The sequence below is a fragment of the Adiantum capillus-veneris genome, chromosome 5 (assembly GCF_014529385.1).
Source record: "Adiantum capillus-veneris isolate H3 chromosome 5, ASM1452938v2, whole genome shotgun sequence".
Lineage (NCBI taxonomy): Eukaryota > Viridiplantae > Streptophyta > Polypodiopsida > Polypodiales > Pteridaceae > Adiantum > Adiantum capillus-veneris.
Window position 1 is genome coordinate 112,334,229 of NC_140935.1, and position 27,820 is coordinate 112,362,048.

Here is a 27,820-nt window from a genome sequence, read left to right on the forward strand (position 1 = left end):
TGCCACTGTGAATCTGCATCTTGCTTTCTTTTATGAACTGAATACATTTGCTCCTTTGTCTTTGAACCTATGTTGAGGTAACATGTTTGCCTTATCCTGTTTGAAGACATACATGATTTTGGTATCCTAGAGTGTTACAATTGACTTGTGACAAAGTGAATGTACATATTCATGAGCTTTGGCCAAATTATTAGCAAGCATGGATCAAATGTAAGCTTGCAACCAAAAATTGAAAAAGACTGCATAGTACAAGGGATTGAGGACATCAATGTGATGCCAAGTTTTTGCTGGCCAAAAAGCTGGTGAACAATGTGAGTGCGCGGGACGGCTGGGAGTAAGGCACCATATGAGCTGCTCCTCTGACAGTAGCAAATGTTAGGTTCTTACCATACACTATTGTCCATCCACCAACCTGGTTCCCAAATTGTCCCAAAATTTCATTAATTAAAAGGACATAATACTGTATAAGCTTATATCAAACTCATGCCATAATTCATGAAAAAACTTTGACCCCATTGTCAAGAGTGTAGATTTTACCTGGCCTTTGTCATACCAAGCTCTGTAAGGTACAGATGTACGTAGCCGAAGCTTTCCAGCAAGCTGACGTACCAGCGTTCTTGTGCCAAGCAATGGAACTACCGAGTCTTGATCACCACTGAAAACCATTGAACATTGTCAGATATATCCACATCATTTTTGTCACTATTTAATGTCTATGCCATAATTGATGAAACCACTAGATGCCCAAAAAAATTCATTTGGAAAAAGAAATAAAGTTTGTCAGTAAGAAAAGTTAATTAAGATGAAGAAAATGACATTTTTGCATGTATTCGACAGATTCGGACATCATCACACCAATTGGATTTATCATCTTGAATTGTACCCCATAGATTTTGGATCATGTGGAGGCAATGACGAGTGCCAAGCAGATTTTGGATCATTTGGAGTCCATCCATGAGCATGTTACCCCTATGAAGAGTGTTGCTTTGAAGTGCAGTTGATCAACCAAAGCTACTTATCACCAAGATGCAATCACTCCAGCAGGGAAGAACATTGTATCGGAGAACATAGCCATTTATTTGATCTCCCAGTTACTGCCATCTTACTCGGGTTTCTACTCTCTTTTGTTCCCGAAAAAAAGATCCTTCCATTGGTTATAATCGTACATCTTATAGGGGAAGACAGGAGATCAAGCAAGCTTTTTGTGTCCGTCATCTGTGGAATCGGATTCCATTGAGATGGCACAATTCTCACTTCGGATTTTGTCTCATGTTCCCCTACAAATGAAGGTAAAGTCCTTAGGGTCACTGGCTTACTCTCCACGCATACTTCCGTCCCTGTATCCCCATACAATGACTGTACCCAGGATAGTTCTCATGATCCATTTGACCTCAGGGATTGATGCTGACTGCAATGTGACACTATCATCCTTTTGGTTTTTGATTGTCTCCCATTATGATTGCGGCCACAGCTCGTCCACTTCAAGAATTGGTAGCATCTCAAGAGATTTGGCCTCGTCCTTGTGTTCGCAACAACCCTCGTATCCAACGATTCTATTTCCACTATAGTTGGTTTGCTCGTGTTGTTTTCCTTGAGTGCACTTGAATTTTCCATTTCTGGCACATGCACTACTTGCTCAGAGGTTTTCAATGTTTCTAGATGCATTAAAGCTTGAGCGGTCTCTATGAGCCTTTTGCACAATTCCATTCGTTTGGCTTCTATTTCAGGATGCGGATAGGTAAGCAATCTTTGTTCCAATGTTTGGTTGCTCTTCAACCTCGCCTCGTAGGCTTGCAACATAGCATCTAAATGCTCGTTCGCCTTTTCAACCAAGACTGATCCGCCTAAAACAGTCTTCGACTCCTCTGCTCCCTTGTTGTTTTCTTTGTTCTCTTGTTCATATCTAAGTTGTTCCCTTGTTTGATATAGTTTAGTCTCTAATGCCGTTCATTCGCCATTGGATCGTTTTTTGGTTGCTTCTTGAGCTTGAGCTCTAGTCACCACTTTGACAGGAATTATCGGCTCTGACGTGGATCCGCTCAAACAAGGTTAAACTCCAATGACATTCACAGTCGCTTTTCCCATATTATCTGGATTCTTAGCACAGTGTTGAAGTAGGTGATCCCTTCCACAAACATTACAGAATCCAAAGATTTTTGTTCATTGGCCCTTGTTTGAACAGCCTTCTGCCCAATGGTCACCTCCACATTCATAGCATGGATCTTCCGATTGGGTAGCTGGTGGTGCTTCCATTGGCTGTCCTGTCCTAGGCGGATATTCTCTAGGTTTGTAAATTTAGTTTGCTACGAACATGAGCGTATTTTCATTCATTGTGAATTGGTTTCTAGCTGTTTGAGCCACATATGAAGGTTCTGCAGCTTCATCTACGCTTGCCCAAAATGGACTATCCTTGATAGCATATGCTACACTCTCAGATTCTCTCTCATGGGTTTCTGCAGGCTCCTCATAATAAATTGTTGGTGGCATCATTGGTTGGCTTATGAGTGGTTGTGTTGGCTGTGTGTATCGAACAAAGGCCCGATTGTCATGGAGGTTGTTGGCCCAACACAAGTTACGGTTTGTCTCCTCCTTGTGAGGCGTTATAACTTATCAGGCCCAATCTAGTACCTCGGAGATAGTGACAAGTGTTGCACCATTGGAGGTCCGTATGGTCTTTCCCTCACATAATTCCGGTTGCAAAAACACTCATTTGTATCATGATTGGTGTATTTCTGCTCAATGACACACCATTTCAATACTCTTGGAGATTGACTGCTTGTGGCTGCTGCGGTCTCAGACTAGGATTTTGTCGGTATGTTTGGTTCATTCTTCGGATCACTTTCTCGACCACTTGATCCACGTTTTGTGTGATTGAAGTAGGAGCGCTACGTTTTGTAGCTAACTCGTTGGTTGTAGAAGAGGTACTACTGTTGTTTGTCTCTATGTCCTTCGTTGCCTCTCTGTACGTCTTACAATTGTCAACTAGACAAGGCTTCTCTAGTGACTTGTTCGAATGTGGTGCATGCCTTCAAGTGTAGATCCTTTCATTTCTCAAGCCCTTAAAACTCCCATAGAGCTACAACCACCTCTACTAGAGAGGGCTACATCAACAACAAGGGGAGACTCTCCCAATGAGAAAACAAAATATGTACAATGCACTAAATCACGAGATGGGACGAGGAAAGAGCCACGCAAGTGGACAGTAGTGCCATTTGGGTACACCCTAGACCATGATGAAGAAAGGCCCTGGGCGCCAGAGTCGCAGGAAAGCCTCTCTGCGCTCTCGCATGCGGTCGGAGCTGCCCTAGAGTCTCTTGAACTGACCCATAAGAGTGTGAATAATCTCCAACCAAAAATCACAAACAGTCTCTACCGGCGGGACAAGGCGAGCCTCGAAGATGCGGAAGCAACATGCCCGCCAAATGAACCAGAGTGTCGAGCTCTCAACACATCTCCCTCTCACTGCACCACTCTTGGGGGGTAAGCTCTGTGACTAGTTGAAGTGTAGGTCAACCCCCTGGATCACTATCATCTTGCTGGTGGAGGCCAGCTCAAAATGGAGCGTAGGACCCGTGAGAGTGGATCAAGCTGCAGTACCCCAAGTGTATTGTCAAACTGTGGAAATAGTCGGCATCAGCCGAAGAACTTGAAGACAAACCTGTTGTGCCATGGGACAGTCCCAGAGACAGTATCGCTGACTCTCCAAAGGATGGCCACAAGCTGCACAGACTGCCGGAAAGCCACTGTGTACTAGCCAACTCCCAACTCCTGTAGCTTGTGTGTAACTAGCTATTGGAACAAAGTGACTCTCCTCGGATATCTGGAGTGCCACAACCTCTCCCAGAAACCTGTCAAGAACTCAACTGTGAGACCCTCCTCTTGTAGCCACTGTGTACTAGCCAGCTCCCAACTCCTGTAGCTCTGTGTGTAACTAGCTATTGGACCAAAGTGACTCTCCTCGGCTATCTGGAGTGCCACAACCTCTCCAAGAAACCTGTCAAGAACTCAGCTGTGAGACCCTCCTCCTGCCAATAAAGTGCTGCAGTAGGATGAGCCTCTCTTCGTGCTGCGAGTATGTAGCGCCCCAATCAAATTGTGTACTAAAAGAATGGAATCCCAAGGTGGTCGGCTGAAGAGGAGTCTCTTTAGAACCACTCTCTAGGGTCCCACTGCACTCGTACCAGAGGGCAGCTCTCCCAAGCCACAAAGCCGCCAGTGCCATGTCCCAAGATCTAAGGGGTCAGGATCTATGACACTGGTTCTCCCACAAATGCCCAAAACTCGTATCCTCTGAAAGCAACACTCAGCGACCTGTGGAGCCTCTACTGAGACATTGTGAAGGCGACCCTCTCCCTGAATCTCAAAGAACAAGTGAGATATGGACTTCGAACAAGCCCGAATTGCGATGAGGACCTCCAGTCGCGTGAAGGCCCCCATCCATCTAGGAGCTGCTGTCTCTAGAGGGGTGAGCCAATCAGCTGGTAAAGCCTCTGTAATGTCCTGGCATATGCTCTGCATCCCCCTCATGCCTCGTAGCTGGATGCTCTAAGCTTCCTCAGACAAAGCTGAAAACTGGAGTCAGTCCCCGAGAGTGCGGGTTGGACCCTCTGCCATGGGACCCCAAGAAACATGAGGCCTACTACCAACCACGTGGCCTCTCAAAGTGCTAACCATGGGGTTCCAAACGAGGGGCTGCCTCAAGCGCAAGTGGGCTGATGCAGCTCTAGGCCACTCCTCAACTGCTCCCAAGACCTAAGCAGGCTTGCAGCAAAGCAATTCTTCAACCTCCTGCTCAGACCAACTCTGCGCATCTCTCTGAAAATCCACTTGATGAAAGGGCTCCAAGGGCCTCCTGCATGAGGCACTCCAGTTCGAAGCCGCTGAAGCAACAACTCCTTCCACGGCTCCTCCCTTGGAAGTAGTCCTCTGACCACAAATTTCCCAAGAAGAGCTCTGCTCTACTGTGCTGGGTCAATGATCCCCAGCCCACCCTGACAATAAGGTAAGGTAATGACCTGCCAGTCTACTTTGGCCCGAGCAGTTGAGTGTCGCACCCTGACCAAAGAAAATTCCTGATCGGCCTCTCCAGTTGGCTGATATAGGAACCCGAGAAGATCCAACAAGACGTGATGTACCACATAGTAGCCAACAGCTCCAGGTTGGCCAATACAACTCTACCTGCCAAAGAGAGCCGTGTCGAGCTCCAATGCAACAACTTCCTCCTAATGGACAAGAGGAGGGAAGAAGTCTGCTGCTTAGGGGACAAGTCCAAGACAACCTGACAACACAAATATCGTACTGGAGTCCCTGAGGGGATCCATCTGAAGCCCTCACCTGGTGACCAATCAAACGTGCGAGCACTGCCAACCCAAAAAGGCACCGTCTTCCTCCAGTTGATTGATCAATACACCTGATGCACAACAAAACACCTCTAGAGCCGGCTCACACCTGTGTTGATTGGCCTCTTGGCCCTCCCAGTACAAGGCTGGGTCGTCGGCAAACTTAGCGTCCAGGCGCTCATCTCCCCTAATAGGGAGCTCTAAACCACGCAAGCCAACCCGCTCAGAAGCCAAAAATCTTCTCATTGCCTCAGCATAGAATAGAAAGAGGAAGGGGGCTAGAGGGCAGTCCTGTCTGACCGAACGTGTAAGCATGAAGCGTACCCCTCTTCCCCCTGCCAAGAGCACCTGACTGTGTGCACACCTGTAGAGAGTTGACACACCTCTGATCCAAGCATCCAAGAACACCGTCCTACGTAAAGTGCCCTCCAAGAATTCCCAGTCAACTTTATCGTAAGCCTTCTCAAAGTCGAGAGGAAGCCAATCGTTGTGTCTAGGGCCGCTATCCCTCTAGCTGCAAGAAATAATACATGGACTCTGAAGCAAGCAGCCTCAAAGTCTCGTGAAGAGTCTCCGAGGAAACGTGTGAGGTCGTAGGCGAAGAAGTCCCACCGGAGATGGATGTCGAAACTCGTCAATCCTCGAGGGACTGCAGCAAGGGGAGACTCAGCACCAGAAGGGGGGTCTGCAAGTAAGTCTGCTCCTCTCTCGCCAGGCAACTCGTGGCAAAAGCACTGCCTAGAGACCTCCTAACAGATGATGGTCATGCCCCCTAAGTTGGTTGTGGGGCAGGAGCAGGAGAGGATGAGGAACCAGGGGGCTAGTGGGTGGAATAGAAGGGGAGGGGGTGGCAACGGCCGGAATGCGGGGAGGTGGGGAAGATGGGGGGGGGGGGGGGGGGGGGGGGGAGGAGCTATTAGTGGAGGGTGGAACTGAAGCCTCGTCCTGCTGTAATGGGTCAAAACGAATCCCTATCGAAACCCAGTGATGTTGGATTGGTGTCGGGCGTCCACCGAGGGGGGGCAAAACTGGCGTGGTGGTCCGTGAGGGTGACGGCAACGGACCTACTGCCATCCTTCCTCTACCTGGGCACCAGGCTCAAAGGAAGGATCTGTCTAAGCTCCGTGTGTCTCTGTGTGCTGTGTCTGGCCAGCCCTAGGAGGCTGAGTTTGGGTCTCTGCCAAAGGTCTGGGCCTCCTCCGTGGACAGGCCTTTGCTAGATGGCCCATCTGTCGATAAATAAAGCACTCGTTCGGGGGGCGCGAGTACTCCACACTCTGGCGGAGCCAACCACCAATCACTCGAGGTAGTAGAACTATCTTCGGGAGGGTGTGGGTGTGTCCCGAACCAGAACGCGTACTGTAGGTATGCCAGTTGCCGTGCAAGGTGTTTCCAAGATAGTCCCAATCTCTAAACCAATCTTGGAAAGGAGTGGGAGGTACTCTCTTCTCAGGCCTCGGAAGTAGACTGAGATGGGAAGGTTTGCCTCCTCAACGAGAACATCAACAGCCGGATCAAATCCATGGCGCCACTGTCGAAAGAGAGCTCTAGCTGCTCAGATGGCCAAGGAGCTCATCGCAATGACCTTGGACGCCATCTCGGAAAACTCAAACTCTATCTGATAGTAGCCGCACCCGAGAAGATGAACGTTGATGATCTTGCCCACCTTTGCTAAATGGGGGGCCTGGAGTAGATCTTGCACCACCGCTCTGCTAGGTCTGGTGCAAATGATCTTGCAAATAACAGAGGTGACCTCAAGGCGCTCCATCTCTACTGCGAGGCTCACTTGCTCTGCTAGCGACAAAGCAAGTCGAATGGTGGGCTTTGCGTGGTCAATCGAGGGGGCTTCGTCAAAGTCCCTTTGTGGTGAAGCATGAGTCTCTATTCGTGTCTGCTACTGAGGAAGAAGACGAGCGACGGGAGTGATGGAGCCTTTGCCGACGAGCTGAAATCAGCCCACCAACAATGCTGACAAAATTGGGGGGGGTGCACACGACGCTGGCTGGGGGACAGCGCGCTGCCGAGCTAGTGCGCAACGCAAGCCAGGAGGGAGGGGGGAGGGGATAGCGATGGTGAGAGGGGGCGGGTCAAGGGATGGTGCGCAGGCGAGAGGCTGAGAGGGGGACGGGTGCAAGGCAGCGGGGGGTATGATGCACAGGCGTGCGGGAGCAGCAGCAAGCGGGTCAGGTTCGAGCTTTGCGATTGTGCCAAGCACTCTCTCTTATCAGTATCAGGTTTCTATTCTTCATTGAGTACAAGTGGACATTTGAACACTATTACGTGGGAGGAGTTAGTCTTGATGATTTTGGACCAAAAGGAACAGTTCAAATCCACAAAACCGTCGCTCACAATATCATTCTCTCTTCTCTCTCTAATCCATTGCACAGATCTCTCACGGGAAGTAAAAGGAACTCTCTCATGAAGTAAAAGGAACCTTGAGCAATGAGCACTCATCCTGAGTTATCATCAAAAATCACTCCCGCTGCACATTACAGTTGTGCACCTATTGCCGCTGTTTTCAGCCATATCCGTCCATCTTCCACTGCCACTTCTCACATTTGCATGCTTGTATGCCTGCAGATTTTTTCTGTAGTGTGAGTGCCTATGCTGCTTGTCTGTATGGTCTACCTATGTTTCATGTTTGCTTACGAGTGGGGTTGGTGTGTGTGTATGCATATGTGTGTTTCCTTTACTTATTTCTTTGTTGTTTTTCCTTGTTTGTGGAGGATGAGTGTTTGGTTAGGTGTTGGGGTTGGGAGGCTCAAGTAGTGGCTATCTTCATTTTGCCTTGTCGGGCTGTTTTGAAGATGTTCAAGGTGGTGTTACCTTGTCTGCTGGTTACCCTACCATCTCAAGCATTCCTAAAGATCTTCGGTCCAAGCTTCTCTTCATGGTGTTAATGGAGGATTTGGCTGTATGTTTTTCGCATATCGTTGTATTTTGTAATCTGGCTTCGCCTGTGGCATAAACTGGCAATTTCCTTTATGTAATATAAAGGGTACTAGCCCACCATTTTTGTATGAGAGAGAGAGAGAGAGAGAGACAGCTCGCATGCACTTGTAGATACATGCACAAATCAAGAAAGACCTTCCAAACGATAGCACAAACCTGAAAATTAAAATGCGAAGGCCTTGATTGTGCAACCATTGCAAAGATGGAAGCATATCAATGTTTGCATCCTCCATGTGATACTCAAGCACCCTGCAACAAAAGGAAAAAAAATTCCTCAAATTTATGTATCAAGCATCCTCACTTTGCAGATTATCTACTTTATAACTTCATCAAAGTCATTTGCGTTTCTTAAAATGGCTTCTGTAGACTGTCAATAGAAACTTTCTGCAAATATAAAGATTAGGCTTTCAATTTAAGACTATTGTAGATAGTGGTATGATTGTGGCAGTTTGTGCATTAATTGAAATTGGGTGTGGCATCATTTCTAACCTGATTATCGTCACTTGACTTGCACCATGTTAGTCAAACTGATCTCAATTGACCATGAAAATGGAAATAAGAACATTTCCAAATTCAGCTTCAAACATCTTAGGTCTCAGCAATATCAGTCAATGTATGGTCTAATTTGAGGTCTGCCTTCTCATAAGCTACCCTATCTCCTAAGAAATAAAATATTTTGAGAAAATTTCACCATTCATAATCTTCTTGGGATATGTCAAGCAAAAAACATTTATCCTGCACAACAAAAGGGCCTCTGTGTTGGGGTTGACACTCCCGCAGACTGCTCCTCTACTATCCCGCAACCACCCGTACCCTGTTCGTACACTACCCCCACTACTCAGTGGAAACACGCCTTCACCCTTCCTTACATTTGCCCTCAATCTCACACGCACACATGAACCCTTGCACATGCACGCACAGATCTCCATGCTTTCAAGGTATTACAATCTATGACCTTGAAAGCGTTCTATCAATACATTGTGTAACGTAGCCCCCAACCCCTCCCCCCCCTCCAGCTCCTCGGGAGTCCCCTACAGAGGGGCCAATGGACCCTCAAGGCTGATCAACTAGCACATGATGGTTGCTTTTTGAACTGGTCGGTCACCACCCCTGAATGATTTCTTGGGGATGGTTTTTGTTGGATCCCTACTGGATCGCCTGTGAGATACTCGGGCTGTACTTGACTTGACCCCTGAGCAGCAGATTGCATCATTGCACCCCTCCTCCTGGGCATTCAAAGGAAGCTTCTTCATTATATTTCAGCACGTGTTTCCTTGGTAAGGAATATTGTGGTGGGCAACCAAGTGCTTTTGGCGACGATGTGGTACAACACTTCGTGCTGAATTTTCTAAAGCTCCAATGTAGGCCAGATCCAGCAGCTTATCAAGCACTTTGTATGGTCTATTGGAGAAGGACAGCCTGCACGTGCCAAGGTTTGGAGGTCATCACTTTACCCACTTCGCAAGGTGGCTTCGGCTCATAGAACCTTGTAGAGTTTACCACTGCTAGGGAGAATCAATGATTGCATTGTCTCTACTCAGGTGGTAAGCCTAGGAGCTTCTTCTGGCAGGATCCATGCTCGAGTTCCCCTCGCAAGGGGCCCATGGCAGTCAGAAGCTCGTTGGATTTTCACAGAGATGCCCAGTGGGCTGAGAGGACAGATTTGTCGTTTTTCACAGTGGAGCATTGTCTTCGCTGGCACTAAAGGCCGCCTGTTTGGTTTATCCCCTCCCTTTCCATGATGCAGCCGATATATATTCTTTGCCAATCACTTTGGGAGAATCTCCCTTCTTGGTACAGTTTACACTCACGGTATGGGCGATGTAGCCCATCCAGAAGATTTTAAAACTGACAGGAGGATCTTTTTTGTGCCAGAAAAAAAAAAACACTAATACACCTTCAAATCTTCCTCTGCCAGTTTGTCTTGTTTGTCAAGGAATTGAACTCGGCACAGTTATGCTCATCATTTTGTAGCTTTTTATTGAATGTTTATAGGGAAGCCTCAAGAGTTCGTCTCATGTGAGCAGAAACCGTCCAATTTGGGCTTTTTCCCTTTATACTGTGACATATCCGTCACGAGGAGTTGAGAGAGAAATGAAATGAAATGAAATGTAATATTAACGTCTTCAAAAGGCCAAAATGACCTATAGACCAAAAGGTTACATGTGGTGAATCTAATACCAGGTCTAGGTACAAAAAGTAGAAAAGAAAATAGTGGGTAGGGGTGGGGTGAAAGCTGATACAAAAGGGATACATAGGGGTGAGTTGATACAATGGAGCTCTCTCACAGTAGAGGCATCATATACATATACATTAGTATCCAAAAGTCTGTAGAGGTTCAATGTCCTCCAAGGTAAGCACTATGTCGGGACGGCTCCTATGTTGCGCTAGTATGGTATGGATCCTCTGTCGCAATCTGCATCGATGTTGAGAGGGGCCCCTCATCCGTGGGCGACGGGACCGCCCCAACCCTATCGCCTGATCAAGCAATATGCCTCTCTTGCCGCTATGCTATGGGGGCTGCTCGAACTCCTCTGTCTATGACCGAAAGAAATCTGTAATCTGCCGCTGTCACTGGATCTCTCTTATTGTGCCCCTCTTCAAGAGTTCCTCTATGTGTCTGCATATCTCCAGTAAGTATAATCCGATGCATCTCTGATCCTGGTATCTCATGACTCTAGAAAGTGGTCCAAAACCCTCTCTGAATAAACAGTGAAAGCAGTCTCGTATCTCATAGTATATTGGGCACTAACATATGTAATGTAGCTCTGTCTCGGGCTCTATCTGGCACACCTAACAAATCTTGGACTCAGCAAGTACTCTAAATCTTCCTATCTCAATCTCTAGTTGATGTGAGGATGTGTGTATCTGACCAATAGCACATCATATCCCGTGGGGTAGATGAGTATCCATGTATCCTGGTCTGATAACAAAACCATCCTCCGTAAGCTTGAGAAGAGGCTCTCGATAGAAAGCCATCTTCGTACCCAACTCATGTGTAGGTTGTATCCATGTCCTCTTCGTATCCAACTGAATCAAGTCCTGTCTGATGAGCCTAGTAATTCTGAAAACTCATCTACATATATCCCAAAGAGAGTCGGAGATAGGGGACAGCCCTGCTTCACCCCAATGGTGGAGTGAACCATGTCGGACATGCCCTGAGTAGTGCGTACCCGCCCTCCCAATGTCCTGTATAAAGCTAAGATCCCCTAAATCAGCTCTGTGGGCACCCCCATGTCTTGCAATCTGCATATGAGTCTAGCTCCTAGCATTGTATCAAAGGCTTTGCCGCAATCCACAAAGCTACAATATATCCTCCTACCATGGTGTCTACCCTCCTTAGAGAGAGACTAGACCAAACTGAGCGTGCCTTGCCTGGGGACAAGCACCTCCTTTCATGGGATTTGTAGGATACATGCCAAGAGAGATACATGCCAAGAACTAGGGTTGGCTTGGCCAAGCGCCCTACACACCACACCTTGCCCCTTATGGAGAAAAAGGATGGACATCTTTTTCACATCTTTTGGACTCGACAAGATGGATCAACTCCGACGCCTCATCTCAGGGGAGTGATCATACAACGGCTGAGGGACTAGGGACTAAACTTGCAGGCTAGACTTGACAAGAGAGGGACAAACATCTCGACATAGGCATGGCATAAACATCTCGACATAGGCATGGCATCAGGACTATCCCAATGCAAATGGCTACACGAGGAATGACTAACTGAGAGTTGCGCTATAAGGACATGAGCACGATCTTTTTGTGAAGTACATCCCACCCAAAAGGGGCTTGGTGTGATCATTATCATTTAGTCAACAAAACTAGTGAAAGAAAAAACTACACACATAAATGAGAAGTGTGAGTACTCCATAATGTTTTGAGGTAGCTTCGGAATACTCCATTGGCAAAAGGCACCTCTGTAGAGTGTCGGGCTGCAACAACTCCGTTTTACACTAGTTGCTGAAAAGAAATCTGACTTTGAATAGCTATAACTTTGCTCTGATTGAGTCTTCGAACTAGCTTTTAAAACATGCGTAGCTTTGAAACACAAAAATTCAGTAAGCTGCGTGCAATCTTTCTGTTTCAAAGAAGGGCTTGCCTGGGCTTGCACAAGTCCATCGGTGCCAGGACATGAAACTTCATCTTGGAAGAGTACAGCTTGAAATTCCAGAGTTGTTGCGGACTTCATCAATGAAGTAAAGTCGCCAAAGCAAAGGTAGTCCCTTGAAGAAAACCAGGTCAAGTAGCTGATCTGGCGTCCAATAAGCGATGGAAAGTGCTGGCATTTGAGCACGCTGGAGTAGGCAAATTGTAGCACCGTGCACCCATGAATATCCCAAGAAGAAGCTCAATACAAAATAGGAAAGTAGCAGCTGGCTACGAGCAGTCTGTGTAGGCAAATCCTGATTGGAACAATGGCTGCAAGGCTTGCATAGAGAACCGCAAAAGCTGCTGGGCAAAAGTTCATGAATACTTAATCGTAGTAAAGGTACAAGCCCTGTTTTCACAAAGCTGTCATATATCAAAGAGCACAAGATAGCGAGTATGCTGGGCCAAGAAAGTACAAGATTAAAGAGAGAAGGTAAGCTCCACTGCATCTGTACGGTGAAGGGCTTCAGGATAGTTGCCCAGAAGCAAGCATGGCCAGAAATTAGAACTTCATTTCTCTGTTGCGAACTACCTTGGTGATGCTACAGGCTACATCAAAGGTTGTGCAGAGGTAATTGAATAGCCATGTGAATCAAAAGCAATGACGTGGTAGGTGCTGCAAAGGATCAGCAGAATTGATGGCGCAGAATACGAGCAGAAGGGGGACTTCCTGCCGACAGGGTCTCATACACTAGAGGTCTTTGGTTGATGGTGATGGGCGGGAGCAGATTAGCAAGAAAGCGAGCAGTGAGGATGCCAACAGAAATCACTACCCCGGGTCAACCAAGAAGCTTGCCACAGCTACCTGCTCCGCTGCAGTTCAAAAATGAAACCCCCCCAAAGAACCCTCCTAATGCCCCACTTCTCCACCAATGTGGCGTACCCGTCACGAGGAGTTGAGAGAGAGAGAGAGAGAGAGACTAGACCAAACTGAGGCTTGAGCGTGTCTTGCCTAGGGACAAGCACCTCCTTTTATGGGATCTGTAGGATACATGCCAAGCGCCCTACACACCACAATACGTAGTAAGACATTTGCTATTTTGTATAACCGGCAAAATGTCAATTTGGTCTCACGTATTCCCCACATACCATTAGGTCAACCAAGGCCTAATCTCAAGATGGGATTTGAGGTCATCCATAAAGCCTGTGCATGAAACGTACAGGTATCTACGAGTTATTTGACTCGACAATTTACAATGTGCAATGGCATCTCTTCAAGAAACCAAATGACCGCTTGAAAACTGAAATGTAAAATATTTCTAGACTAAACCAACCTGAACAATCGACCAGGCAGACAGAGTAGGAAATTACAACATCAAAGAAATAGCAGAGAAAATTTTATTACCCACTGCACATAGACCATGGATAATCAAGATTGGTTACATTAGCATGCAGTGCCTGCTGCACTTCTGGTGTATTGAAATAGAAGCTTCTTTCACTCGTAATACAAACGTCAACTCCATTGCTCATATGAGCCACCTGCTCAAGAAAGCCCATGCACAGAAGTTTGCTTCAAAATCAATTCTGTTAATGTTACTGCATCCTTTGAATGAAAGCGCCAGAAAACCTGAACCTGGAAGGCCATACCTTCTTTCGTAGGCGCAATTCCTGCTCCACAAGGGATGGGTAGCAGACATCTAGAATCACATCATAATTGTTGACGTAATCACCGAGCTCACCAAATGCATCCACGAGAGAATTGTTACATGACTTTGAAACATTATGGTCATCAGAGCTCAGTGTATAGTCTTCAAAATTGCACTGTGCGACAATATCATCATAGACTAGATCAGATATGATTCCATGGGACCACAAGTATTCATAGGTTGCAGCAGTATCAACATCAAGTTGAAAAAGCGGATTGCCTATCTGCAAGCAAAACATCAAGAACTTAAGAACCAGCTAAAAGTAAGCATAATTCAACTCCTGAAAGAGCTCACTAAATGCATTTTTTTGGAGGTCCTCACAGCTATTCCCTTCAGGTTAAACTTGTACCCATCAGAGCCTTTGTATGCCAGCACGACCGATGCAAGGTGGGGAACATAATGACCTGCATTTCAACAGGAGCCTCAAAAAGTGAGTACAAAGAAATTGCTGCTTACAGAAAATTGGTTGGCCAGAATGTGATTCACCTGCGTAACTCTCGCCAGTGATATAAAAATCAGTGTTCTTGTACTCTGGGAAGAGCTCGAGCCACCCAAGAAGAAATGCTAATGAGTCTTGAGCTGCTTGCAGAAGTAATCAGCTTATAAGCGATTTAGATGGCTTGAATGAAAAGTGAAACAGAATTGAGGCCCAAAATGATGGAAAAGACACCAGTTTCTTTATCTCCAAAAGATGAATAATCTGTGCTTGTATTTGAGTAGGACCATCCAACTCCAGCAGGGGATTCCAAAAATATGATATTTGAAACTGTTAGAATAGCTCATGAGAGGTGGCCAATGATTATCACATACCAATTATTGACTTGTTCTTATTCTAATTGAAAGCCAAACTTTACCTTTGTTCCAAGAATAGTAATTTATTCGCAGACCTCTTCCATCAGTTTGAGGGAAGAAAGGTCCTAGTTCTGTGAATGCACCCCCTCCAATGGAGGAACATCCTGGACCTGAAATGAACACGTTTTGTGAGCTGAAGCTCACTCAATGAACTGATGAGATCAGGCATTTCATCAGTTCATTCACTCTGACATTAAAGGAGTTACCAAGATCTCTGCCCCACCTTTTCCCCAAAAGAAAAGAAACAAAATGCTCATTGCTCAATCCAACATGCCCATTAAAGACTCATAGCAGTCATCCACAATACAATATAACCATCAGCTTCATCATGCTCGTTTAAGTTGAAAGTTCCAAAGGAAACAAATTGATGAAGAAGAAAGGTATAACCCAATCGGAAATGAGTCTCATCACAATCAAAAGAAGAGAAACTTAATTCAAAAACCTAAACCATCTATATATGCTCTGTGTGCATATAACTAAAATCCCCACAGTGCTAATCGAAAATTCCTTGTTCAAACCGAGGAACATTGAAAAGTGAATAAAAATAGAGCAATTGCCTGCCACTTCCGCATTGACTTTAAAACCTAATCTAAGAGCATTGACTGTCCCTTCTTGCCATTGTTTCAAGATCATGAAAGGGTTCTAGAGATTATGATGAGCAACTACAGAGAATGAAGCTATGACAACAAAACCTGGTGGTCCAAAAGAAATATCATGCTCAAATATTGTTCATTCAACTGGGATCATCAAGATTCAAGATCAGAAAGAGGACTTGAATACATCCCCCTTTTAGATCATTCAAGCGAGATCATCAAGAAACATTCACGATTAGAAAGAGAACTTGACTTCATTAAATTGAGAAATGGCTTACAAGGAGCCTCATATGTCGGCATACAGAGGGATATCGGCCAGGTCCTCCTGCTCCATCCACTGCGCATCCAATGTGGGATAGTTCTTGAATTTAGCCAAGAACTGCCTTATCATTTTACCTTTTACCTTTCTATCTTTATGTGCCAATATCTCTTCTGGAACGAGTATCTCCTCATTTTCCTCCACTTGGGTTGCTCATCTGGCTCCCCATCATCGGGCACATCGCCTTTAAAAGGCTTCAAGAGACTCACATGAAAAGCATTGTGAATCCTCCCAAGTATCGGGCAACTTCAGTCGAAAGGAGACATCATTTATCTTTCCGAAATTTGGAAAGGTCCATAGTATCTCATGCTAAGCTTTGGAAAAAGCCGCTCCTTTCCCATTTTCTTTCTCAGGCGTTCCTTCTCAAAACATAAGAGCACCCAATTGTTCTCCTTTAATTTCAAATCACGACGATGTCGATCTGCTGACTTTTTTTGTCTTTCCTAAGATTTCTCCAAAGCCTTCCGAACCAAGTCCAAGTCCCTCGTGAGCTGGTCGGCTTCAAAAGAAAATCTTATCTTTCGTGCTAAGGAAGGGTGGAACCTTCGTAGCAAATTCAATAATCTCACTGGCACCTTCCCCATCAAAGAGTTGATCGTATTATTGTAGGCATATTCCACCAAAGGTAAAAACCTTTTCTCATGTAGTCTTTTGATCCAACGAAGAAGACTCAACAAATCCCGTACGACTGAATTTGCAATCTCAGATTGCAAATCTGTCTACGGGTGGAAAGATGACGAAAACTGCAACCGCGTGCCAATGTTCTCCCAAATAACCTTCCAAAACAAACTCGTGAATCTGGCGTCTCTGTTGGAGACAATTGTCTCAGGCATGCCATGTAATCTGAAGATCTGGGCCACAAACAGTCTCGCTAATTAATCCGGCTTGACTGTTTTCTTCACTGGAATGAAATGAGCTTGCTTGCTAAATCTATCAATAACAGTGCAAATACCATCGTGCCCACTCTGTGTTCTCGGGAGATCAAAAATGAAATCCATTGCAATACTTTCCCAGGGGCGGGTGGGTATGGGTAAAGGCTGTAACAATCCCTGTGCTTTATGCCTGTCAAACTTGACCTTTTGGCATACCAAGCAACTACGTATAAAATCGTCCACGTCCTTATTGAGTCTCGGCCAAAAGAAGTCTCTCTCCACACCTTTCAAGGTGGTAGTAATGCCACGGTGACCGGTAAAAGGTGGACAGTGGCATTCAATTAGAACCTTTTCCCTTAACGGCTGTGTAACACACAACATTGTTTTCTTCATCAAGTAGCCATCCCGAATGTCACGTGCACAGCTAACCCTATGTGCACGTGGACAAGCTACTTCATGACACGGGTTCAGTCAGCCTAGCTGAGGAAGAGTTCTGGCAGACCGTGCATGTCCAGGCACTTAGAGTAGATACATATCCTCTGGTTGCACACAGCATGATCATCAGATTACCATCAAGAGCATTTTTACATTGCACAGACCTATTTTTCCTATTTTAGCCATTTTTCACTTATTATTAATAAGTGACTTTGTTGGGAAACTGGGTAGCGCAATTTGACCAAACATGTATATAAGAAAAGCTAGCGCTAGTGTTTTCTGGCAGAAGAGGCAGCATGGACCAAGTGTCCAACAGAGCACCTTCTCAGCAAGACCCCCCGACAGGCAACCTAGCATTTTCAGCCAACAAGGACCAGCGTTTTTCAGCATTGCAGATCAGCCCAGTGTTTGCATTTGCAGATCAGCCTGGCGATAGCAGGACACAGCAGAATCCATAGTGTTTTTGTATCAGACATTAGACCAGTCCTAGTGTTTTTGGGACAGCAGAACACCTAGCGTTTTGCAGATTCCTGGCGACAGAAGTATCCCTTTGCATCAGTGTTTTGCATTTTCAGCATTACGACTCCGCACCGCAGCCCCCAAACCTCGATTCATAATCGTGTTTTGAAGAGTGGCAGGAAACCCAAAAAAGAAGGGCTTGTCCAGTCTCCCCTTGTTCCTCTTTTCACTCATTGAGAGCGGACCGTGCACTTAGCGGCTGGCCAATCGACGTGAGGTGGAAAAAAGCAACCTTGGTGTGAGTTCAAGGCTGCCAAGGGGTGTGCCTGCAGGGAAGAGTAAGAGCTCGGGTAAGAGAAGATCCTTCTCTAACACAGATTGCAAGCTAAAGAAGAACCTCAAGACCCTCAAGAACTCAAGACCCTCAAGAAATTCAAGACACTCAAGAACCCAAGAACCACAAGAACCCAAGTTCCTCGTGAACTTAAGAACCCAACACTTCAGTGTATGGTCATCACCCAAAGCGGAATGGATACTTCGCATGGAGGTGATGAGCATGGAGGTGGCGAAGAAGAATTTTCCCCACCAGGAGGTTTTTCCGACCCTCCCCCCTCCCCATCTACGCCAAGGATTGCACCAAATCCTATGGAGGCTTTGGTCAAGACGATGATGGATATGAAGTTACAACAAGAAGCGCAATGCGATGCCTTGGAGTGCGAGCGCGAAGAAAGAAAAGCAGAAAGAAAGGCCGACTTGGAGCGTGAGCGCGAGCAAGCACGCTTGGCGGCCGAAGAAAGAAAGGCAAAATTTGATAGTGACCACAAAGAAAGAATGGCAATCATAAAGCGTGAGCGCGAGCAAGCACGCTTGGTGGCCGAAGAAAGAAAAGCAGAAAGAAGAGCAGAATTGGATCGTGAGCACAAAGAAAGAAAAGCAGAATTGGATCGCGAGCACAACGAAAGAAAAGCCGAATTGGATCACGAGCGCAAAGAAAGAGGGTTAGAGAGTGAAGGGCAAAGAGACCAACGCATGCAAGAGTTGGTCCTACTATTTTCTAATGTGCAGGCGCAGATTGAAAAGAATCAGGAGAAGGAGACTCTCTCAGTCTTTTCTTCTCCAAAGCACGACACACATGATTTGCATGATCAAGATGTGATTATTCACGAGCATGATGATTTGCATGATCAAGATGTGATTATTCACGAGCATGATGATTTGCATGATAAAGATGTGATTGTTCACAAGGATGATGGTTTAGTTGATACTTTGTCTAGTGAAGCTAACCTCATTGCAGATTTGATCAATCACGAAGAGCCGATCTTGGCTCTCGAGTCGAGGTCCAAAGAACCCCCACAGGAAGTATTGTGTGTGTGCATGATTAGTCAACACGCATTGTTTGAGTGTTTCATTCATGATGGTTTCCGGTATTTTAGTCACCGTCCTTATGTGATCCCTTTTCATAGGCATGCCATATGGTACGATGAACACGATTCACTCATGAATGAGCACAGATGTATGCGGATTACTCATGAAAAGATGAAATGTTTGCACCCAAGGAATTCACATTCCATGTCTCTTCCTTGGCATGACACAGTATCCGAAAGAGCGCAAGAAGGATTGAGCATCAAGCATTGGCATTTCCATTGTGATTTGCCATAGTTAGATTTAGATCAGAAAGACAAGTTTCGATTCCATTGTATGCGCGTGTTTGATGAACGGTTTGGCACACTGTCTATATGTTCATCTACATTGCATGCACGGTCTTTGAACAAGACTAGAATTTTTCCAGTCACTTTACATGGAATGGGTATGTTCATATTTTTCTGTTGGAAGTGGTTTCAGGAATTTTCATCCTTGAAGATTCTTGAAGAAGGTAGACGCATGACTATAGACGAAGTTGAAGCATTGAAGGAGCCACAGATGACTTTGTGTCGCTTTCGGTGCGGCCCAAAGAAGAAAGCATTGCACACCTTTATGAAGTTCAAGTATCGCATGACCCACGCATCAGAGTGGGCCGACGAAGAGTCCTTTCCAGGATTCCTGACGCTGTTGGCGATCTCCCTCGACGCCATACAGTTCGGTACCAATACCTCACTTTAAAAACGAGGGGATGTCACGTGCACATCTAACCCTATGTGTACGTGGACAAGCTACTTCATGACAAGGGATCAGTCACCCTAGCTTAGGAAGTGTTCTGGTACTTTTGTGAGTCTATTAGCAGACTGTGCATGTCCAAGCACTTAGAGTAGATGCATATCCTCTGGTTCCACACAACATGATCATCAAATTACCATCAGAACCCATCAGGAGCATTTTTATAATGCACAGACCTATTTTCCCATTTTAGCCATTTTTCACTTATTATTTATAAGTGACTTTGTTGGGAAACTGGGTAGGGCAAGTTGACCAAGCACGTATATAAGAAAAGCTAGCGCAAGTGTTTTCTGGCAGAAGAGGCAGCACGGACCAAGTGTCCAACAAAGCACCTTCTCAGCAAGACCCCCCGGCAGGTAACCTAGCCTTTTCAGCCAACAAGGACCAGCGTTTTTCAGCATTGCAGATCAGCCCAGTGTTTGCATTTGCAGATCAGCATGGCGATAGCAGGACACAACAGAATCCATAGCGTTTTTGCATCAGACATCAGACCAGCCCTAGCGTTTTTGGGACAGCAGAGCACCTAGCGTTTTGTAGATTTCCCGCGACAGAAGTACCCTTTTGCATCAGCGTTTTGCATTTTCAGCATTACGACTCCGCACCGCAGACCCCAAACCTCGCAGATCTCACCTTCCCGCAGCAGATCCTCGCCGCATAATCAAATCAGCCAGAGTTTGCAGATTCAGCCCGCTATTCGCAGATTTCAGCATCTGCGTTTTCAGCGCGTCATCGCCGTCGTCACCGATATAGAGTCAGAATTCAGCAGATACAAGATTTGCAGATTTCAGCCCTTAGCGTTTTCAGATTTCAGCCCGTCGTCTCGTCGTCGTCGTCGTCGTCATCGTCGTCGACATCGTCGACAAGACCATTGCATTCAGACCATTGTAGAGATTTGTGCAATCAATAGTAGACCGCTCTCGCCAAAGTGGGGCCTTCGGAGGAGGGTTTCACAACATTCTGGTGTCGTATTCTTCTCTCTCTATCTCTCAATCTCAGCACCTTCATTCACAGTGTCTTCCACTTTGTTTGTGATCATTTGCACTCTCTCACTAAAGGAACGGAAGGTTCTCCCTTCCGTAAGTAAAAGGAACCCTTGAGCACAGTTTGGAGCACTCATCTTGAGCAAAGTTCAACATTCACTTCCGTTGCACGTTACACCGAATGGAATATCCCACTACTACCTCCCCATTCCGTATCCGAGTGCAAAATCTATATATGTGGCATACTGACCGACCATATCCTCGAAGCTCCTATGATGTATCGCGAAAATAGACAGAACCAACGGCTTCCGAGACAAAGCATCTGCCACCAAATTCTTCTGTCCCTGCACAAGGACAATCTGGAAGTGAAACTGTGACAAGATGTTCGCCCACCCCACTGCATCTGCTTTTTTGATAGCTACTTTTGTGACAAGAAGTAGCGTAGACTCTAGTGATCTGCGAAGACCGTAAAATTGGCTCCGAGTAGGTAATGTCACCACTGAGTAAGAGCATGGATAACCGCCAAAAGATCCTTCTCATAAATTTGTGTTGTCAATTCAAGCCATCGGGTCTCGTAGGCAATGACATGGCCTTCTTGCATTAAGACCGCACCCAGACTATGACCACAAGCATCACAATATACTTCAAATGACTTTTGCAAATCCGGTAAAGTCGAAACTGGTCCCGTAGTCAATTTCTCTTTCAATGTCTGAAAGAGAGTCACCTATGTGGGTCCCCACGAGAAAGGGACTCCTTTTTGTGTCAAGATATGCAAAGGGGAAGCAACCTCTACAAACTTTCTAATGAACCGCCGGTATTAAGAACATAAGCCCAAGAAGCTTCTAACTTCATCGACATTCCTCAAATCGGATCAATCACAGATAGTCTCTATCTTGGCCGGGTCCATCTGCAGTCCTGCTGTTGAGACGATGTGTCCCAAAAAGTGTATCTCGGGTAGGTGATCTCGTAATGCCTGAAAGACCTGTAGCAGATGTTCTCTATGTTCTGCCTCATCCTTGAAGAAGACAATAATGTCATCAAAGAAAGTGCCCACAAAAGATCTGTACTCTTTGAAAATCATGTCCATCATTTGGTTAAAGATCGTTAGAGCATTGGTAAGCCCAAAAGGCATAACCAAAAACTCGAATAAACCGAAGGTCGTCCGAAAAGCCGTCTTGTAGACATCTCCCGGCGCGATTCGGATCTGATAATATCTGCTCTTCAAATCGATCCAGTTGAAACAAGAGGATCCCTGTAGTCGGTCTAGAATATCATCGATCCTAGGAATCGGAAATCTATTCTTGATGGTGATTTTGTTGAGAGCTCTATAGTCAATGCACATTCTCCAAGATCCGTCTTGCTTCAAAACCAACAACACCGGAGAGCAGTAAGGTGAAGTACTCGGCTGGATAAGACCCTTTTCCAAGAGGTCTTTCACTTGGTTCATAATCTCTTCATTCTGGGCTCGGCTCACACGGTAAGGTGGCCAGTTCGGTGGTGTGCTTCTAGGTATCAAATCAATGGTATGATCCTCACACGAGCTGGTGGCAACTCGCCTGGCAGGCCCTCAAAAAAGCAATCGGCATGAGTGTGAAGAAAATCTCGGCATCCTTCATCAAGGTCAAAACATATTTGACCTTCAATCATCATTCAGTTCTCTCTAGAAAGTCGAGTAAAGAAACTGAATCTCATCAAGTACAATCTTTGTGCCCTTCATTTGTCAAAGTCGCTTTCTCAACCCAAAAGTCAACCACGGCGTTGTTCTTGTGGTACCAAGGGATTTCGAGGAGGACTTCACGACCTCCTAAGGGCATTACGTAGAAGTCCTCATGCCCTAAACAACCCTGACATTGCAAACGAAGTTTGCCAATGATCAGTGTAATGACAACATCCCATCCGGGTGCCGCTAGAACTACCTATGTCTGTAGCCTCAGTCTATTGGGCGTAATTTCAAATCGAGCCGCCAATTCAAGTGAAAAGAAGTTGGCCTCGGCTCCTCCATCAAAGAAAATGAGGGCTTCCTAATCTTTCACTTTACCTAAGTGCGGCAAAGTTTTGTACTTTCGTTCATCCTATTCGCTTCGCACCCCACGCAATGTGGTACCAGTTGTGCTTTCATCTGCCACATTCCTCTGCTACTCTAGAACTCTCTGGCCGGTCTTTAGTCTATTCTTGATGTGCCTTTTTGGTGCACTTTGCGGAGATGTGCCCATGTTCCTCGCATCCAAAACACTTTCCCTCTTTGAGATAGATAACCCTTTCTCTAAGAGTCTGTCGGAAATGTGTATCATTCTTTTCTTTGTTCTGAGAACTCTTTCTCTTTCTCCTTTCATTGTGGGAGGTCTGTTGGGTTCTCTGAGTCAAGATCTCATCACTTGGGTAAGTCAAATTTCCTGAGGGTATGGCAAAAACTCCGTTTCACATGACCCATCAATTCTTCAAAAAGATTCAACTTCTGTTCCAAGCAGTAGTCTCGGATCTCTGTAGGAAGTCCGCAGCAAAACCGCTCAATCTGTTCCTTAAACAAAACCTTCGTAAATGAAGAGGCCGGTAGAAAAGAGTTCCAAAACCTCTCGCAATAAGCATCCAAAGAATCTGCCTTGGTCGTCCGAAGATGATTCCAAGCAGTTCGTATATCTCTTTCGTACTCCCGAGTCAGCCAAGAAGAAATAAAAAGCCTCTCAACCATTTAACCGGAGCTTCCTTTCTCAGTAGAAGAGTGAACCATCATGTTCAAGCATCTCGGAAAGGCTTCTTTAAATTCTTTTACTTTCTTGCTTTTATCTTTGAAGAAGTCATATTGGTTGGCTTTATAGAAATGTTTCTTCTTTGCATAAAACATGTGATCGTCGAAGTTCGAAGTATTTAAGGATGAGTCCTTGGTAGAACTGTCAAAAACTGGGCAAAATCTAGACTTCTTTGCCTTTTTCTTGCCCTTTCCGAAGCTTTGCTTTTTTCGCTTTGCTTGTCCATGTCTTTCAGCGCGTACAGGTTCTGCTTTTCTGCACTCGTCTGTCTTTTAGGCTTTACTCTCTACCTGAGAGGAGACACAATGGCCACACGCCGTCTCGAGTAAATCTTATTAATCTGGTAATTCTTCAAGTGTATCACCAATCTCGGGTCCTTGGAGTAATCAATCTGTTCACACATATGCCAATTTGCAGTTGATGTTTGTACTCCTTTTCTGGCAAACTTGTCCGAAAAATTTTGCCCAAATTTTCATTCTTTTCTTCACTTCCCGTGCCGGATCTTCAACTTTTCTTTGCCTTCCCACTGAGAGGTGTGATGTCTGTCAGATTCTTCACCAAAACCCATGTGTAATCTGGGATTTTTAATGGCTTTATGCCCTGTAAGACAGAGCGATGAAAACGGGAGCGCGTCCAATGCGCGATAAGTCCGCACGAAGATTCTTTCCCAAAAGCTGTAAAAAGGATCGGATCCTCCGTAGAAGAAGAATCTTTCTGCGCTCTGATACCACTATAACAAACTTGGACACCCCAAGTCAAGATTCTTCCGCGACACAGCAGAGATTCACTTCAAAACAAATCACAATTCACACTTTGATCGACACGGCCAGGCGGAGTCCCGTGCTTAGAGATATTGGCCCCAAAGAGATATTGGCCCCAAAGACTGGCACCCCTTTCGGTATTTCTTTTTGTATTAATCTATGTTCGAAGTACAAGAGAGTGGGTAGGTGCTCACTCTCAGACTCTACGTCCAGATGCCCTGAGAAGTGTGGCCCTGCCCACATACTTATTGGTTACAAGGAATGCCCAAAAGCAGAGCCCCAAAAGTAGTAAGTGAAAAGCCTTCAAAAATAAAGCAACTATTGCCAAAAGCTGCCAGTTTTCAGCCAGCACAAAAATCAGGAATTCCATACGTTTTGCCACGTCATCAGCTCCGCAAAAAGTAAGATTTCCGTACACTATGCCACGTCACCATGTTAGCGCGTTTTGCGGTGGAATTTCCGGAAGTTCGTACGGTATGCCACGTCAGTATGTCAGCGCATATTGCGGTTCCATGTCAGAGTGTATGTATCTGGGGCAGTGCCACGTCACCAGTTTGTGACACCTGTGTCTATAAACTTGTCTGATTGGCGGCACCTCTTCCTTGCTTCTCTCCTCCTAGCTCTCTTAGCCTCGTCCCAAAACCTGACGATTCCTCATGTCTCTCCTACAACACTGTCTATTGTCTCCGCTTTAGGAACTCTATCCTCCTAGTGCATCCAATTGCTATATGATATGCTTACATCATACAAAACAATGTCCTCGTACTATCTGTTGAATGTTACCTCCATGTATAGTAGGGAGAATCAATCAGAGATGGAGGGTGTTTACACCATCGTACGGTGCACCACCCTCACCCACCACTACACCAAGGCTGTTGCCAATCGCTAATATGTGCAGATGAAACTCTGGCAATAAGCCTGGAAATCTCACTATACCTACAAGGCCCGCTCTACGACTAGCTAGATCCATCCCCTCCGTCCATTCATACAAGTTACGATAAGCTTTATTGAAGCTAAGGGGATTCTATACCAAAGCTAGACTAGCCTCGTCCGATGTCTCCAATCGAACCCTATAGCATCCTCTCCCCATCGCTCCCCATCGGGAAGGCCATCACAATCCTGGGGATAGGTAAGGCAGCTTCGAGAAAGTCTAGAAGCTGAGTCGCTGATAGCCTCTCTCCAACCAGTTTGCATACAGTAATGTAGCCACTAAACTGTGAGCAGAAGTGAGTGTATCCACTGAAATTCTGATCACAATAGACACTCCATCAGAATCCATAATGAAGAGCTGCTCCTCCAATGCAGCTCCATGTAAGGTAACAGATACTCGAGACTTGTAAATGTGAAGAATCTGGAGTTGAACCTGACAGCAAGCCACACTAGTGTCAGCAAGCTACCACAACCTAAGGGGGAACGGTGTGATCTGCAGCAATGTCCCTACTCCTCAAGGGTTGATCGGTGGATATGCCACGGAATGCGTCACAGAAATTGCTCCTTCAAGACCATAACGAAGGGAAGGGCCAATGCACAACTTAAAGGAGTTCCACTAGCAGCAGCCACTACGCTATGCCTTCACGATGTGAGCTTTAGGATGCGACAAAACAATGGTCTCTTGTGTAAAAAAAAGGGGATTTGAGGGGGGGGGGGGGCGGGCCGTGTGGCGAATACTAAGAGCAGCTGCATGTGATGGCTTGCACACTCCATAGTACGAGCTGTATACACTTACTCTCTTCAGAGGTTTTCCCTTTGCAGCAACTTACTCACATTGAAGTCTTCACCTAGAGTTAGGAGAATGAGCAGTAATTCAATGACATCTTAGCTTCTCTCCCCACCATTGCACCTTCAAAGTGGGATGAAACTTTTTATGTCAATCCAAGCATAGGCAATGATACACTTGGAGTAGTTTTAATGCAAAGGATCTAAAAACATCTTCTATGCATTCTGTAGCATGATCAAACAAGTGCCACCAAGATTATGCACAGAACCACCTTTAAAAAGAAACTAGTCGTTAAATAGAAAAAGATCAACCCTCTGCAACTCTAAAACCACAGAAGGTTTTTCATTGCTGCAAGCCTCTTCAATCCAGATTTAAATTCTGCTTACAAATATGACTAATAGAACCTCCCATACATTGAGGACCACCCTACTTGGGAGAATCCCTATTGTATTTAAGACGATTTTAGTCCATCCAAACCAGTGCATAAAGAAGTAACTACTGGGATAATAATCACATGGACCTACACCAAAAAGATGTGCGCTAGAGCCCCGAGGGCAGAGACTACACCAATATTACCTTGATTCCATTATTAATCCTTTATGTATGCTTTTCGCCAATATTTCTAAATTTGTTGAATAATAAAGCCATATGTGGGTATAGCCTAGCTGAGACGGCATTTTCCATGTATCACCGCAGGCTTCCTTAGTGATCAAAAAATGCACAGTGATGAGAAGATGCTTTTGAACCTCTTGCCTCTAATGATAACATTGGCTTGAGATTTACAAACTAGACTTAAGAAGACAAGCTGGAAGAATAAGGAACCTTTCTAGAGGACTAGCAAAGCTTAAAAACTAATCTGATGGAAATTATTCAAATTTTATTAACCTTCATCCATGAGAAGGCAGCTAATTTAAGAAAAATTTAATCTTGATGCAGAAGCGTAAGTTCATGTAGACTACTTGGATATTGATGTTCCTATGTGTGTTTTCTTTCTTCTTTGAAATTGTTTCCAATAACCTGCTGTCTTTGATGTTGGATTATATACAAAGCAAACATGATTAACTGACGGTGAGGAAATGTGAAACCATGTGAATACAGAGCCTGCAACATGCTCAAAAAATAAAAAATCAAAGGGTCTAAAAAAATAAAGCAAGTGGATGATCATTACCTCCATTGAGCCAGAGAGTGAGAGGATAATCAGTAGGCGTCGCATTGCTTGAACGGACGTTGGCCTCGGCGAAGTAGTAAAAGAGGGCCCTGCCTGCTGTCGCATTCACAGTCACATAGCCTGCGTACTGCTTGAACCCCACCTCTGGTTGGCCTGGTAAGCTGTCGACTAAATGAGAGGCTGGAGCTGCTTGAGCAGCCGCAATGCAGGCCAGGACACAAATAAAAGTGTAAGGACCCATGTTTCTCATGTTGGGCTGAGGCTTACTTGGGTCTGCAAGCTAGCGGGGCGTTTGCGTTGTGTAGAGGAGGAGACGAGCTTCATGCTTGTCGCAGCTTGCTATAAGGTGAGCTAACGAGTACATGCACTTTACACCAGCCAGGTGTGTGTGATGTGAGCGAGAGATAGAGAGAGAGAGAGAGTAAAATATCGCCCACCTCGGCCAGTAAATCTCACAACAGTCTCTCTCTCTCTCTCTCTCTCTCGATGAAGCGAAATATCACCCAAAACACACATACGCTCTCGCGCTCTGTCTCTCCACCTCCCGCAGTAAATTTCTCTCAACACACACCCTCTCTCTCTCTCTCTCTCTCTCTCTCAAGGTCGACGCGCCTGCTATAATTACTCTTCACCACATGCAAGAAAAGCTACTTTGACTTTTGCTATTGGTAGCA

At 45.5% G+C, this 27,820-nt stretch overlaps 1 protein-coding gene across 1 annotated transcript; it reads right to left on the minus strand.

Annotated features, from left to right (window-relative positions):
* LOC147457927 (serine carboxypeptidase-like 42) lies at positions 1–27,820 on the minus strand. Its single transcript, XM_086512701.1, has 10 exons — positions 27,147–27,820; positions 14,944–15,051; positions 14,760–14,855; positions 14,576–14,668; positions 14,411–14,493; positions 14,031–14,312; positions 13,789–13,922; positions 8,448–8,540; positions 538–655; positions 1–412 (listed from the first exon to the last, which is right to left on the minus strand). Exons 1-10 carry the CDS (start codon positions 27,394–27,396, stop codon positions 266–268), a joined length of 1,404 nt encoding a protein of 467 aa, XP_086368827.1. The 5' UTR covers positions 27,397–27,820; the 3' UTR covers positions 1–265.